Source organism: Scophthalmus maximus, chromosome 11 (genome assembly GCF_022379125.1).
Source record: "Scophthalmus maximus strain ysfricsl-2021 chromosome 11, ASM2237912v1, whole genome shotgun sequence".
Taxonomy (NCBI): Eukaryota; Metazoa; Chordata; class Actinopteri; order Pleuronectiformes; family Scophthalmidae; genus Scophthalmus; species Scophthalmus maximus.
The window spans coordinates 4,795,988-4,809,423 of record NC_061525.1 but is presented as its reverse complement, the minus strand read 5'-3'; the positions used below and the strand labels follow the sequence as shown (position 1 = coordinate 4,809,423).

The 13,436-nt window shown below is 44.7% G+C and overlaps 2 protein-coding genes across 2 annotated transcripts; one reads left to right on the top strand and one right to left on the bottom strand.

Moving 5' to 3' along the window:
* Window positions 1-2,436: 2,436 nt before the first annotated feature.
* On the top strand, window positions 2,437-8,831 carry dcun1d5 (DCN1, defective in cullin neddylation 1, domain containing 5 (S. cerevisiae)). Its single transcript, XM_035621681.2, has 10 exons — window positions 2,437-2,548; window positions 3,293-3,343; window positions 3,450-3,492; window positions 3,641-3,740; window positions 5,857-6,022; window positions 6,144-6,235; window positions 6,561-6,669; window positions 7,238-7,342; window positions 7,437-7,539; window positions 8,329-8,831. The coding sequence occupies exons 4-10, from the start codon at window positions 3,673-3,675 to the stop codon at window positions 8,382-8,384; spliced, it is 699 nt and encodes a 232-aa protein (XP_035477574.1). The 5' UTR covers window positions 2,437-2,548; window positions 3,293-3,343; window positions 3,450-3,492; window positions 3,641-3,672; the 3' UTR covers window positions 8,385-8,831.
* Window positions 8,736-13,355, bottom strand: LOC118294854 (neurofilament medium polypeptide). The gene is made up of 4 exons (XM_035621678.2): window positions 12,989-13,355; window positions 12,344-12,513; window positions 11,174-11,555; window positions 8,736-10,807 (listed from the first exon to the last, which is right to left on the bottom strand). The coding sequence occupies exons 2-4, from the start codon at window positions 12,504-12,506 to the stop codon at window positions 9,805-9,807; spliced, it is 1,548 nt and encodes a 515-aa protein (XP_035477571.2). The 5' UTR covers window positions 12,507-12,513; window positions 12,989-13,355; the 3' UTR covers window positions 8,736-9,804.
* Window positions 13,356-13,436: the final 81 nt, after the last annotated feature.

Sequence of the window (13,436 nt, the reverse complement as noted above, 5' to 3'; positions counted from 1 at the left end):
AGTACATTGGGTTGAGAGGTGATTTTCTGATTCATGCTTGTCCTCCTTATTTACACACATGACGGGGGCAGAATATTAGGAACACCTCTTAACATAGTGCAATATAACAGGGGGTAAACTGACCTGTAGCCTTTGCGTGATGACAAAACTTGAACTAAATGCAAGCAGTCACGGCCTCAACCAGCTGAATGTTTGCCACTTCATCATGCAAAGACATCAAACTTTGTGTTGTTGGAGTTAGGGGGGGGGGAGTGGTTCAGCTATTTTTGTGTACTGCATTGTTTTTTGCTTGTTTCAAATATTTTTTAAAGCTTAAATAATTTATTTCCTGGCAAAAATAAAGACAACTCGAAACACAGAGGTGTCTCCTTTTCTTTCCTTCCTTCATTTCCGCAGATGCAGACTCTGATTTGTTGAGGGTCGATGTGCTTAAAGCCATTAAACATTTAATTTAGGTCTGAAGCGCAACGAAAATGTTTTTATTCCTACAATTAAAAAAGAATAGCCGCCATGAATAAATGTTCCTAAGTGATGATTGTGAAGCACACAGGCATAAGAAACTTGGAGTGATTCTTCCTAATTGTTCAATAATAGGGAGAATGATGTTAAAGTGGAATAATTATCATAAGAGCTGACCAGTGAAAAACAACAATTCTGATGGGCTCTGAAGTACAAATTAGAGAAATGACAAGTTTAATTCATATACAGCTCTCAGCTCTCAGAGTGCAGTCCTGTAATAAATCCTCCTTCATGAGAGTTATAAGGTCCAGTATTTATTACCTCCTCCATGGGGGTCATGAATTCACCCCTGTGTTTGTTTCTTTGATGTTTCTTTGATGTTTCTTTGTGGTTGGTTAGTTGGTTGGTTTGTTTGTCACCAGGATTATGCAAAAACTACTGTATGGATTTTCAAACCACTCGGTGGGAGGAGGGGACATGGGCCAAGAAAGGTCAGACTAAAGTTGCAGATCCAGGAATTGTTCATTACTTTCCTTAACATTGCAAGGTAGGACGTTTTTGACACTTCCACCGATTTCCCACGGAATAAATCATGGAACTTGTTGACAAAAAAAATCAGTCATATTTATTGCATCCATATCTATGAGCACTGTAATTTGTTGCAACTTGAATGAATCTAGGGGGACGGTCAGAGCTTGTCATTTTGGAGGCAGCTGTTTGTGGATACTGTTGAACTGTATAGATTCATACAGAGAAGCATTTCTGTTATTTAGCCTATACTCTCAATACAAATGGGTTGAACAAAATAATAGGAACAGCTGCCCTTATAATGCCACAAAGTCCAACATTACCACAAACTACAAAAATCTGCCAAAAACAATCTCCCAGGTGAATCAACACCTCTCTAACACAGTTTCAATCAAAAAAATTTAACCTGGTGGTCTTGGTGTTGCAATGTGGTACGGGGCTTTATTGAGTAATTTTGGCACGCCCATGCCTGAGACCGCCTACAAAATTCAAATTTATCAGTTCTGATGCGCAGATTTTCACAACTTTTCGAGCACGTTCAGGCTGATTCATTTGTACTTAGAAAAATAGAAATATTAATTCCTATGATTACAATAGGTCCATAGGCTTGACAGAGCTTTGGCCCTAATTAAATAAAATAAACCTATTATCACCCTTTAATGAAGCAGAAATTATTACTGAGACTGCTTTTTTTAAGAAATATGTTCCTTATAAACTGACAACTAAATGTCGACATACCAGTAAATTGCTCAAATCTAAATATTTTAAAATATGATAGAGAAACAACATTATGGCGTTAATTTCGACTGGAGACTGCCAACGTGTTAATAATTAGTTTATGAACGTATTCTGGTCCAATTGGAGAGGGATTTTCCACAACCTGGCATCCAAAAGGTTGTTCTTAATGGTGGATTGTGACTTATCTATGAAGTATGAGTAAATGTTGTATAAGACAGTAATAATCCATTAATTACACCATAGAACACCCATATAAATAGTGGGTAAACACAAGGACATTCGTGGTTCCCAGAGGATGAATCCCCTGATGTTTCCCCCAGTTGTCATTCATTCCAGCTGCAGCTTTTCTTTTTTTCTTTTTGCAGCGAGGTCCCTGATTTAGAGTTAATAAATACAGACAGGATGCTGACACGAGTTTATGGGCTGTAGTTTCACACGTGAGAGGGGAAAAAAACCAAAACAGATTACGCCTTTAGAAAAACAACAGAGGCTCAACCTCGGTCGGTCGGGCGGGGGGTGACGTCATACTATATTTGGCCGTTCCTCTCGTTTAATTCACCGTTGGCTAAATAAAACTATCAATATGTTGTTTCGGGCAACTATCAAAATGTCGTTTTTTGGATCCCTATGCGTAAAGAGCGCGTGTGCTCGAACACTGACTTGTGCACGGGGACACTTATTTCGTAGCACCCCCCCCCCCCCATAAAGAGATGGTATCGTCCGCTCCCCGGAAACGCCGGCGACGAGCGAGTGCCCGGTGGAAGGAGAGCGAGAGGCAGGTGGAGCTGAATTGTCCGGCGCAGGGTGGGAGAGCTGAACCAAAGTGAGTGCTCGGACGAATTCAAAGCGCTTCGTCTTGTGTCCAATGTCAAAACAACAACAACAACAACAACAACAACAACGTCCTGAACCACGTTTGCCGAGAGCGCGGACCGGGTCCCGGCCGGACGCGGGGCGTGTGTTGACAGATTAGCTAACGCTAGCAGCGTAGCTCTGTCAGCCGCCGACGTGACGACAGACAATAGGCGAGTCCCCGTTGCGGGGGAACTGGTGTCAAGTGAGCGACCCGCGGGTTTTTTTTTCTTCCATCTGCCAATTAAAGCTCCTCCGACGGAGCGGTGGACCGCGAGATGCGAGACGCGGCCGCGACACGCAACAGCCGTCATGCTAGCCTCGTTAGCCGCGCTCCGCTAGCTTCCCCGTGACAGTCGTCCGCTCCCTCAGAGGCTAATCAGTGTTGTTATTATCGTGTGTGCGCGGGTTTAATGACCAGTATGCATCTGTGACCTATGGTGGCGAGTCAGCGCAACCGGTCCAGTGTCTGCTGGCGTGGTAAGAGATTTGTTGTTGGGCTCAGTTCTAACAGATGTGTACGAGAGGCAGTTGACTTCGCCGCCGTCGTAGAGAACCAACAGGGCGACTGTTCACGTCTCCGTGGACGGATCGTCCCAACACGGACGTGGTCTGCCGGTTGGGGACTTGGCTCTGGTTCCGCACACAGAGCCCGACCCCGCCGACCCCGCGTGCTGATGACGTCCTGCTTGTGTTGTTTGTGTGTCCACTGTAGGAACAACCCGCAGCAGCTGGCAGCACAGCAACAGAAACCCTGGACAAGCTCGTACGTACTGGTGCTCACACAGTGGACTGCGATGTTTTGATATTAATATCCACGTCTTAGCAGAGCGACTATTTTAACGTGTGGATTTGATTTACTTTTATTCTAGAATCTCTTAGATTTGAATGGACAGGGCAGCCAGAAATACACAGGTACGACCGGCATCCAGCACCTTTTTTATCTTGTATCCTTATGCAGATTATCAGTCACTGGCTGGTGGTTGTGTCATCTCACTACCCCTCTAACAACATGGGATTTGTCCCCCCCCCCAAAAAAAACCCAATCTTCTCCTCTGTGCAGCCCAGCTAGTGAAGACCGTTAAAGGTTCAGTGATGCCGGTGAAGAAGAAGAGAAAGCTCCCTGACGCGGATGATAATGAACGCAAGTGCAAAATTACCAGGTAAACACAACAGACACACACACACACACACACACACTGCATTATTGTTTATCTGTCCTCCATGGTCGTCTATCTGCAAGTGCATGAAATCTCCACCCTGAAGTGTTTTTGTATCTCGCTACTCCACCGCAATATTTTTGCGACGTGTGGCTCAGTCTCAGTCCTGGGTTCTTTTTTTCTTTCTTTTTTTCTTCTTTTTTCTCTCTCTGCCGGTCCAACCACTAATGAGAGTCTGGTGAGTAAGAGGCTCACACGGTTGTCTTTCACCTGGCGGTGTGCTCACTGAACCCCTCACCTTCTCATCCTCCTCCACAGTGTGTGCGTGCGTGCGTGCGTGCGTGCGTGCGTGCGTGCGTGCGTGCGTGCGTGCGTGCGTGCGTGCGTGCGTTGAGGGAATGTGAGCGGGTAAGCGTGGGTGTTCATGTTTCCCTTAAAAAGCGAGGAAGAAAGTCATCCAGGCAAATACACCTTCGTGTGTGGGTTCAGAGTTCTGGTTCTTTTTTTACTCATTTGGATCTCGCAGCACTCGACGCATACTTGTCCTGTTTTTAATCAGCGCTGCCTCAGTCCACAGCAGGACGACTGCAGGGGAGAAGTGTCTAAGCTCTCTGTTTATTAGGTACAACTAAGTGTTCGATATAAAAACGCACCTCCTATTATAACAGTATGTCCTGGAAAATCACCATCAAATTAATCAACACTTATCAAATAGTTTTCAACTAAACCTGAACATTATTTAAACACTGAAGGCAATCATGTATAACCTATGAAATAAGAAAGACACTTTATTCTAACACCTGAAAAGTAGAATTATAAAAAACTAAAATCACACATAGTAGAGCGCATACCTCTGCCAAGGCCCAACAGGCCCAAATTCACACCTAATATGCCCTTTTTTTTCATCAAGATACATGCATTATTCCCTTGGGAAGTCTTTGAAAATTAAAGAATAAATAAAAAACACCCTGTCTCACAATTTTAAGGAAAGTTATGCAAAAAAATTCCTGGAAAGCTTCTATGTCAAGGTCTCCACCAAACTGTAATGGAGTCTTTGTCGGCCCATGTGGCATCCGTCCACCAAGTTTCGTGGAAATCCACTCTGTAGATTTGTGTAACCGTTCTGACAAACAAACAGACAGAGGCGAGAACATTATCTTCTCGGTGAAGGTGATAAACGCACACTTTTGCTCAGTTCAGTTCACGAGGAGCATTTGCTGCCACAGCCTCACTTGGTGTGGTGTGACAAATAGCTGCTGGTTTGCAGCAATCGTTGCGGTTTGTTGACATTTTTCTCTTATCGTATTAACCAAAAAGAACAGATCCAGCTCACAGTATGCACAGCTTCTCCATGAAAGCTGCTGTTGGTAGAAGAGGGGGTTTCGTGCCTCCCTGTTGGATACAACTCCACTCTGGCATAGAGTTATTTTTCACTTAGCGGTTACACTTTGTTTTGTGACTTTGTGCTCGGTGTTATAAAGTTTTTACCATGATATTAAAAAGGGTATCTGTGGATAGATGTGTCTTAACAGTAAAAACATAACGTTTCAATTGCAGCTGCATTTAAGAAATGACCAGACATGGTACTAGAATAAACAGCACTTGTGAATTATTGTCACCTCTTTATTCCCACAGATATTTGATCTGTGTCGCTGCCCTATCCTCTTGTAAACACTAAACACGCGCACTGATAAATCTGTAAGCAGCTATGCTGAAGGAAAGGGCAGAAGGTCCAGACTTACATTTTGCAAACCGATGAGTGCAATTGTGATTTGTATATTTAAATATTTTGTTTAAATTTGTAGAAGCCACAGCAGATTACAGACCAGAAACTGTTACTCAGAAACTGCTTGTGCTCTGTGATGACTGTATGAACAATATGACATGAATGCAGCGATACACATGTTTGGTTTTCATATTGGATATTTATAATGAGATGGGGACTAATGAAGCTGTGGACATTTCATGTGCAATGTTTTGTTACTTAAGTGACACTCGAAGTTGTGAGAGCAATTTTATGAACATTATTACTTCATGTTTTAAACCTGCATCACCCAAGTTAGTGACTGATTTTGTTTCTTGAGTTTAACATGTTAAAAACAAGCCCTTTTTGTCCCAGCTTCACCCGACCTCAGATCCGTGGCGCGAGGCCGATCAGCAGTGAGAAACTGTTCTCCAGTAAGAAGTGCCTGGCCTGGTTCCACGAGTACGCTGGCCCCGACAAGGTGGTCGGTCCCGACGCCATGGAGAAGTTCTGTGAAGACGTTGGTGTGGAACCAGAGAATGTGAGTATACCGCAAATATTTTGATGAGAAGAAATGCTTTCTAATGTGAAGGAAAATGTGTATATGGTGTTAAAATGGAAATACGTTGAAACTCACTGCCTCTCTCTTCTCTTCCTTGCAGATTATCATGTTAGTTTTAGCCTGGCATCTAGAAGCAGCAAGTATGGGGTTCTTTACAAAAGAGGAGTGGCTCAGGGGAATGACGTTATTACAGTAGGAACATTTTTATTTTTAACTTTCAGTTTTGTGTTTCTTGTTCTCATCATCATCACATTTAGTTCATATCTCCTGAATACAAGCTTCAAATGCTTGGTATATAGCGCTTTATGTTCACACTCACGCATGCACGTGAACCCCTAAATCCAACCACAAACTAAAAAGAGTAAAACTCCAACGGTCCTCACAAATTCAGATGCACAGGTACACATACAGATGAAATGTATCTTTACTTTTCTACCTCTGCTCACCTCACCGTCTGCAGTCGTCAGTAGACCGGTATGTTGAACTGTGTGTATGCGTCTCCTCCGCCCACCTGCAGGTGTGACTGTATGGAGAGGTTACAGAGCAAACTGGACTACCTGCGGAGTGAGCTCAACGACTCTGTAGCCTTCAAAAACATCTACAGATATGCCTTCGACTTCTCCAGAGTGAGTTTGCACACTTCTTTTCTTTTGTGTTTAAAGAGTAGCTGGACTCTTGTGTTTGCTGACCTCCGGTGGTTCAGTCAACCCTCTGCAGGGGATGTACAGGCGGACTCAGGGACCCCATCATGTCACTGTTGGGTGTTTTCAGATGAAGGAGAAACACATTTAAAAGCCTCCTGTTAAGTTGGTCTCAGTCGTGCGAGTGCTTAATGATTATTAGGGCTGTTTTGGCGCCCCTCTGTTTTGACTGGCTCACTCACTTGGTCTGAGTGAGCCTGCACTTTCATCGATGATGAAATGCAAGGAACAATCGTTTCATTTGTCACTTTTTATTCCAAAGAGGCTGTTTGGATACTTTTTATTCATACACGTGCTCAAAAATGCATTTTAAACTTTTCACACATCTTTATTTAGTCACAAATGTGAGCCAGACTCCTGCATTGTTAAGTCGTGGTTAATTCCCTTTCTGTTTTATTCCTGGACAGACAGAGATGTAAGCTACAACCTGATTGACAAGTGGAGAAATGCACAAGGTGGTGATTCTATGTTTCTCTGTGCCTTTTGTCTTCAGGATAAGGACCAGAGGAGTTTGGACATGGACACGGCAAAATCCATGCTGGCTTTACTGCTGGGGAGAACGTGGCCACTCTTCCCGGTCTTCCACCAATTCCTGGAGGTAAAACCTGTTTGCTGTCGGGGGTTTTTTAGGCCAGAGAAAGGTCTTCCTCTCCTCAATCCTCCTGTTTCTGTGTTTTTCGTCTCCCTCACAGCAGTCCAAGTACAAGGGGATGAATAAAGACCAGTGGTATAACGTTCTGGAGTTCAGCAGGACCATCAACGTAGACCTCAGCAACTACGATGAAGATGGAGCTTGTGAGTAAATGAGGAACTCACAAATAACATAGATATTCTCAGTCATACCAGGAAATGAATTTGCACCTCCCGGCAAACAGGTGGTGTGTGTGAGGCTCAATGACTAAAGCTGGATTTATGCTTCTGCTAAAATAAAGGATATATGTTCCTCAGAAATGTAATTACGCGTCATGGCTAAGTTAGGGCTGCACGGAAATTCTGCATTTAACTATGAATCAAAACTGTCTCTGATCAAGTGTAAATTCAGCTGTAGTGACTCCTTGTGGGCTGTTGACTTGTTACCTTTTTGTCATGGCCATTTTCACGTGTGGACACAGAAAATCTTTGCCTCGCACAAATAAGATAAGGGGCTCTGGTTCTGTCTGTTCCCTCAGAGGTTGGCAGGCCACGACACAAATAATCAAGTTCACCAAAACCTAACTTATATATACTTTATATAACTTATATAAAACATTAACTGCTATATTTTCCCCAAAATGTCTCAACAAATAAATTCTGTGGATGAATAGTATTCACTTATTTACATTGTGAAATGCTGTCTGAATAAATGAGGTCAGTAATTTTGAATGACTGACAGTGTAACTTCCAAAATAAACAGCCAAGGACAAATTCCATCTGCCATAAATGCTGATCATAGAGTTAGAGGTTATTTATTTTCATGTTTAGCTTTTTGAATGAGAGTTATAGACACAACTTCAGTTCATCTGTGCTACATGGTTTCTGAGATTAAATATCTGCTTTACCAAAAAGTGCTGGATCAATAAATGAATGTAACTGTTTTGTCCACAGGGCCAGTGCTGCTGGACGAGTTTGTGGAATGGCAGAAAACGTGGTCAGCATCGTAGCGGACAACTTCAAGACACCAAAAAAGGAGAGAAGAGGGAGAGAAAACAAAAAAACCACAGACCCCGGAGGAATCTATTGTGGAAGGAAAAGCAACAGAACTCACCAACACACACTCACACACACACACACACACATACACACACACACACACACACACACACACACGGACTACAGAATCATCCCTGTGGACTCAGAGATCGTCTCTGTGCATCGTTGTCAAGAGGCCTTTCTCTCGCCGAGTAGACTTTTTTTTTTTTATAGTGTTGATTTGGAGAAGAGCAACGTGGGGAAAAGTTCCTGAAATAAGAAAACAAACAAAACGGAAAAAAAACGAACTGAGAGAAGAGCTGTTGAATTAGTTTTCTTGACAATTATCATTTATTCCCCCCATTTTGTGTCTTGTTTATAGATGTTTTCACAATAATAAAAAGGAAATGGAAGTGTCACGATCTGTTCTTAATAATTGGCACGACTTGTAGGTTTTTTATTCACCAAACACCTTGTAAATACACGTCCAGCATTATTTACACAGCTGCACGTCCTGAAGAAGACATCTAGGAGACAATTTACCGTCTGTGGTAGATCTCGCTCCCGCCATCCAGGAGCCGTTAAGAGTGTTCGGTCTGAGTTTGAACACTTTCTAATTCTAATGCTGATCGTCAATGAACTCTGAAATGATCTAAGTGAAGTGATATGACTGAGGGAAAACACAAGTGAACACCAGTAACGTGTTGAGCGCGCTTGTCCCACAGATGGTAAATGATGACTTTTAACTGCTTTGTAGCGTTTACGTACAGTACAAACCAAAACTGTGTATATCGATTATACTGTAAATATGTAATGATGACAGTGATTCTGGGTTATATCCTTTAAAGCAGTCTCGAAACAGAATTTAATTTCCTCAAATTCAATTTACACGTCTTGAATATCGTCTCTTTCCGGCTGAGGACAGTAGCTTTGGCCTTCAAAATGTTTGCGTGTCTAGTTGCAGGCGATCGTCGGTGGATTGTGTTCTGCAACGTCACAACTGTATTGCTGTCACTACTGCGGCTACAGTTGCTGTGAAGACGTTTTGTGTAAACTTGAACTTAATGAATTGTTTTTTGTCAATCAGTCCGTCTTTTTTATTTTAAGAATATCCAGCTCCAGGTTTGGTTTATTTACCTAGCGATGGATATGAACTGCTGGGACGTACAGCACTGAAAAATATGGATGATATTATCTGCTCACTTTGATTGTGAAACTGGTGTTTTAATGCTTTAGTGTGGTATTAGAAAGGTCCTTAAGACCTAGTGACCACTGCAGTAACCCTGCGCAGAAGCTGGAGTCAACCAATGTGTAGTTTGTCCCTCAGATCTGTAGGCTGGAGATGGAAAAAACCTTTTAAGCTCCTCTGACGTGATGTCATTATTTCGTCTCTCATATCTCCATTTGGAAGTGTGGACTCTCCTCTCCGTCCTCTCTCCTGTCCAGCGGCCCTGCTGAGGCGGCAGCCATGATGGCATTGAGGCGCGTCAGAGAGAGGGAGCGCTGCTTCGCCCTCGGGGCGGGGGCTGGGTCCTCGGGGGGCGGGTCCGGAAGGTGGAAGTATCGCTGGCCGTCCTCGTTGTACTGGTACAGGCGTATTATGCGGCTGCGGCGGGGCGGAGGGGACGGTGCCTCTCCTCCTCCATCTCCTCTCATGATGCCATTTCTCTCCGTGTCCTCTGGTGTTTTACCGTCCGTCTCTGCGTCTTCTGATTCTGTAGACGATTGTTGAGAATCTCTGCGAACGTCTTTCTCTCTCTCCTTTTCTCCATCATCTGTCTCTTTCTCCTCCTCCTCCTTATCTATCCCTTTCTCCTCATTACCTTCAGCCTCCAGCTCACCTCCTCTCCTCTCTTCTCCATCCTCCCTGCTCCTTCTCTCCTGCTCACCTGCCTCCTCCACCTCCCCCTCCTCCTCCTGTCTCTTGTCCACTTTGCTCTCTCCTCCATCCTCACTGTGCTTGTCCTCATCTGTTTCAGTTTGTCTCCCTCCATCGTCTCCTAATAGATCGAAGCCTCTGACCTCTCTTTCCTCTTCCTCCTCTGCATCCCCTTCACCCCCTTGTTTCTTTTCCTCCAGACTTCTTCCTTCCTCCTCCTCTGTCCTTCTCTCCTCCTCCCTCCCGTGGTCACGTCCCTCCAGACTGGCAGCACTTTGCCGCTGCTCCTCTCGTTTGAGCCTGAAGCTTCTCTGAGGTTTGTCAGGAGGAAATGACGTCGGCGAAGAAACTGCTGTCTCCATGGTGACGCCGTCCTGCACTTGTCCCATCTCGGAGGTGACGTTGTCGCACACGGGTGGCACTGTTGTCAAGGGGACCTCAGTACCATGGTTGGGCATATCAGTTTGGAGTCGTTGCCGTGCCGATCGTATCCTTATAGTGACTGCCCCTAAACACCTGAGAGGAGAAGAGTGTAATATTCAGCTTTTTTTCTTCATCGTTTTCATAACTGCCGTAAGAGTTTAAGACGCAAGTGTGTCCTCTTTAGTCTACATAACTGAGCATAAAATAATGTACAGGATCATTAAATGACTAAGTTTCAAGTTCAAAGTTGAACAATCATTGCAACCAGTCTTCTCTACTCTCTTCACGCTATTCCTCCGTCTGTTAAAGTGGATTCAATTCCAAGAGCAACTAACTGACCACTGCTTTTGAGCAGTTGCTGACATAAAAACCCATCTGCAGAATAACATAACAGAACTTTTGTCACATTTTGGGAATCTGATTCCCAGTGTGAACCCAAGCTGGGCCCCTCGAACGCACCTGAGGACACGAGCTCTGGTCAGAGCTCCAGCGCCGAAGCCCAGCACAAATGTCAGCAACACTGATGCAGCCACGGCTCCTGCAAACATCCCGTCCGAGACGCCCGCCTGCCCCTGCTCCTCTCCCTCAGGCGCAGCGTCCCTCCTGAACCTGAGATCTTCTCGGTTCTTTTCCTTGTTGTGACCAACGTGGAGCTCGTACGGCCACAGCGTGGTGCCCTCTGTGTGCCGCAGGAGGCAGTAGTACAGGCCGCTGTGCAGGCCGCTGCTGTTGGGGACCACCAGGCTCCCGTCCTGGTGCATGAAGACCGGTTCCACGTGATGACTGTGGAGACCCGGGGTGTGGATGTCTCCAAAGGGCGTGTGCCAGTACTGGACCACACCTGCAGGGGACAGGAGGCAGTGACAGGTGAGAGCTGCTGTTATAGTGCTGCATGTTGATGGTGTGACAGCCACGCAAAAAACTGAAATCATAGGAAGGGAAGTTTGGTGATATTAATTATTTTTACTGCCCCCCAAAATACTCAGTGGCCAAATGGTCCCCAACAAATGCCCGTTTTGGGAATTTTTGCAAACACTTCGGTGCCCAACTGGTGTACGAATTTAGTTAGATACGTGGTATGAATGAGTTGGTAAAAATGTACTTGAGAATCTGTTTCAATGACAGGGAAATTGATTGTAGTGAAAAACCACAAAAGCCTGGAGGAGGCGGCTGCATTTGTGCAAACTGAAATAGATTTAATGGACAATCGCGAGGATATTGATGGTTACACCAACACTCCAAAGATCTGGCAGTAGTCGTTCCTCTAACTAGATGTAATGGAGCAGAGGAGTTGACTTGAAAAAAAATTGAAAAAATGAAGTAAAAATTCTCGAAAGTGCAAAAGGGAAAACAAATCTTCCTCCTCTCATTTTTTTAACTTTACACCTGTTTTTTGGGGCTAGACAAAAATAATTGTAGTGAAATAAATACAGTGTGACATGCCTGTTTAATTTTAGCGGGTTTTTAACCAGAGTGACAATATCAATTCAAAAAACCTTCTCCTGGACAAGAGGACGTGTCTCCCATGTTGTCACTCAGGTGAAATACAGGACATTTCATTGAATTTGCTCGGGCTTTGGAGGCAGGATTCTCTCTGTGCTATCTCCTCCATTTAAGTCGATCACTGACCTGCATTCTTTCCGTCCCCGCAGTCCAAAGTCAGCTCTACCTCCTGATGACCTTTGACCCTGCGGGTTGGCGCAACGGTCAGAGGGCCCCGGCCGGCGGCAGCTGTGTGAGGACTCGCTGAGGCAGCGAGAAGGGCTGTGAAAGTTAACCACCGGGTTAACATTTCGAGGCTGCGGAGGGAAAACAAGAGTCAGGCGGCTTTTTATGGTTCACGAGCTGTAAAAGACAAGCGCCTGTGGCCGCTGGATTCACAGAGTCAAAGAGGGAGTATTGGACCTGCTTTCATCGTGTGCAGGCTCGCCTCCAAATAAATGCTAATGATTCTCCCATTCTGCCAGATCTCTAACTGTCGGGAGGGATTGAATCTGTCATTCTATCTGTTCACGGTTTGAAATTCATTTTCATTTAATCTGCGTAAATTTGCTCTACAGGACGATTTTGAATTTCTGTTACAGAACAGCAACCTGACGAATAGACGGCAGTGCAAGGCTGCAGCACAAATACAAAGTTGTCCTTTCAGTTCATTTGTCAGTTTTGATTTTAACCTACCAGTACAGGTAACGCAGGAGCTGTCGTAAAGCACCACACACGGGTGATGAGAGATAAAGGATGCAGCAGACTACTCTATCTGTCTGTGATATTTACCTTCAGCAGGTGGTATAGTTCCTCCTTTGACGCTGCCCTGTTATCCTTTTCATGTGCGAACACACACTGTGAGACCGACGTGTGTGGGTGCCACGGTCTCTCCTCTGGCAGAGTGTAAAGTGCAGTTTCTCACATGACACTGTGGATGTCTTCTTCTCTGATGACGTTAAAGATTAATGGCATCCCAAGAGACATAAAACCCCCTGCCTTCCGAACGGCAGCAGTTCTCGGTTGGTTTCTGGTCGCAAATATGAGAGCAAGGTGAAAAGAAAGGAACAGTGAAGCCTGAGGTCGGACGCCTCGATCGCGTACAGTGAATGTGACCCTGAGCTCATCGGTTAGAGCGCCACAAGTCGTCCGAGGCCTTTCCCGTGCTCCTGCGGCAACTCGTAGGAACTGCGAAAACATGGGCCTCAGTTGCATCCGTGAGAGTGAGCCCGCTGCAGAA

Coding starts and splice junctions, on each gene's coding strand:
- dcun1d5 (XM_035621681.2), top strand. CDS start 3,673: ATGCCGGTGAAGAAGAAGAGAAAGCTCCCTGACGCGGATGATAATGAA. Junction 7,343..7,436: donor TCTTCCACCAATTCCTGGAG/GTAAAACCTGTT, acceptor TCTCCCTCACAG/CAGTCCAAGTACAAGGGGAT. Junction 7,540..8,328: donor CTACGATGAAGATGGAGCTT/GTGAGTAAATGA, acceptor TTTTGTCCACAG/GGCCAGTGCTGCTGGACGAG.
- LOC118294854 (XM_035621678.2), bottom strand. CDS start 12,506: ATGTTAACCCGGTGGTTAACTTTCACAGCCCTTCTCGCTGCCTCAGCG. Junction 11,556..12,343: donor CGGGGACGGAAAGAATGCAG/GTCAGTGATCGA, acceptor TGTCCCCTGCAG/GTGTGGTCCAGTACTGGCAC. Junction 10,808..11,173: donor ACCAGAGCTCGTGTCCTCAG/GTGCGTTCGAGG, acceptor TTCTCCTCTCAG/GTGTTTAGGGGCAGTCACTA.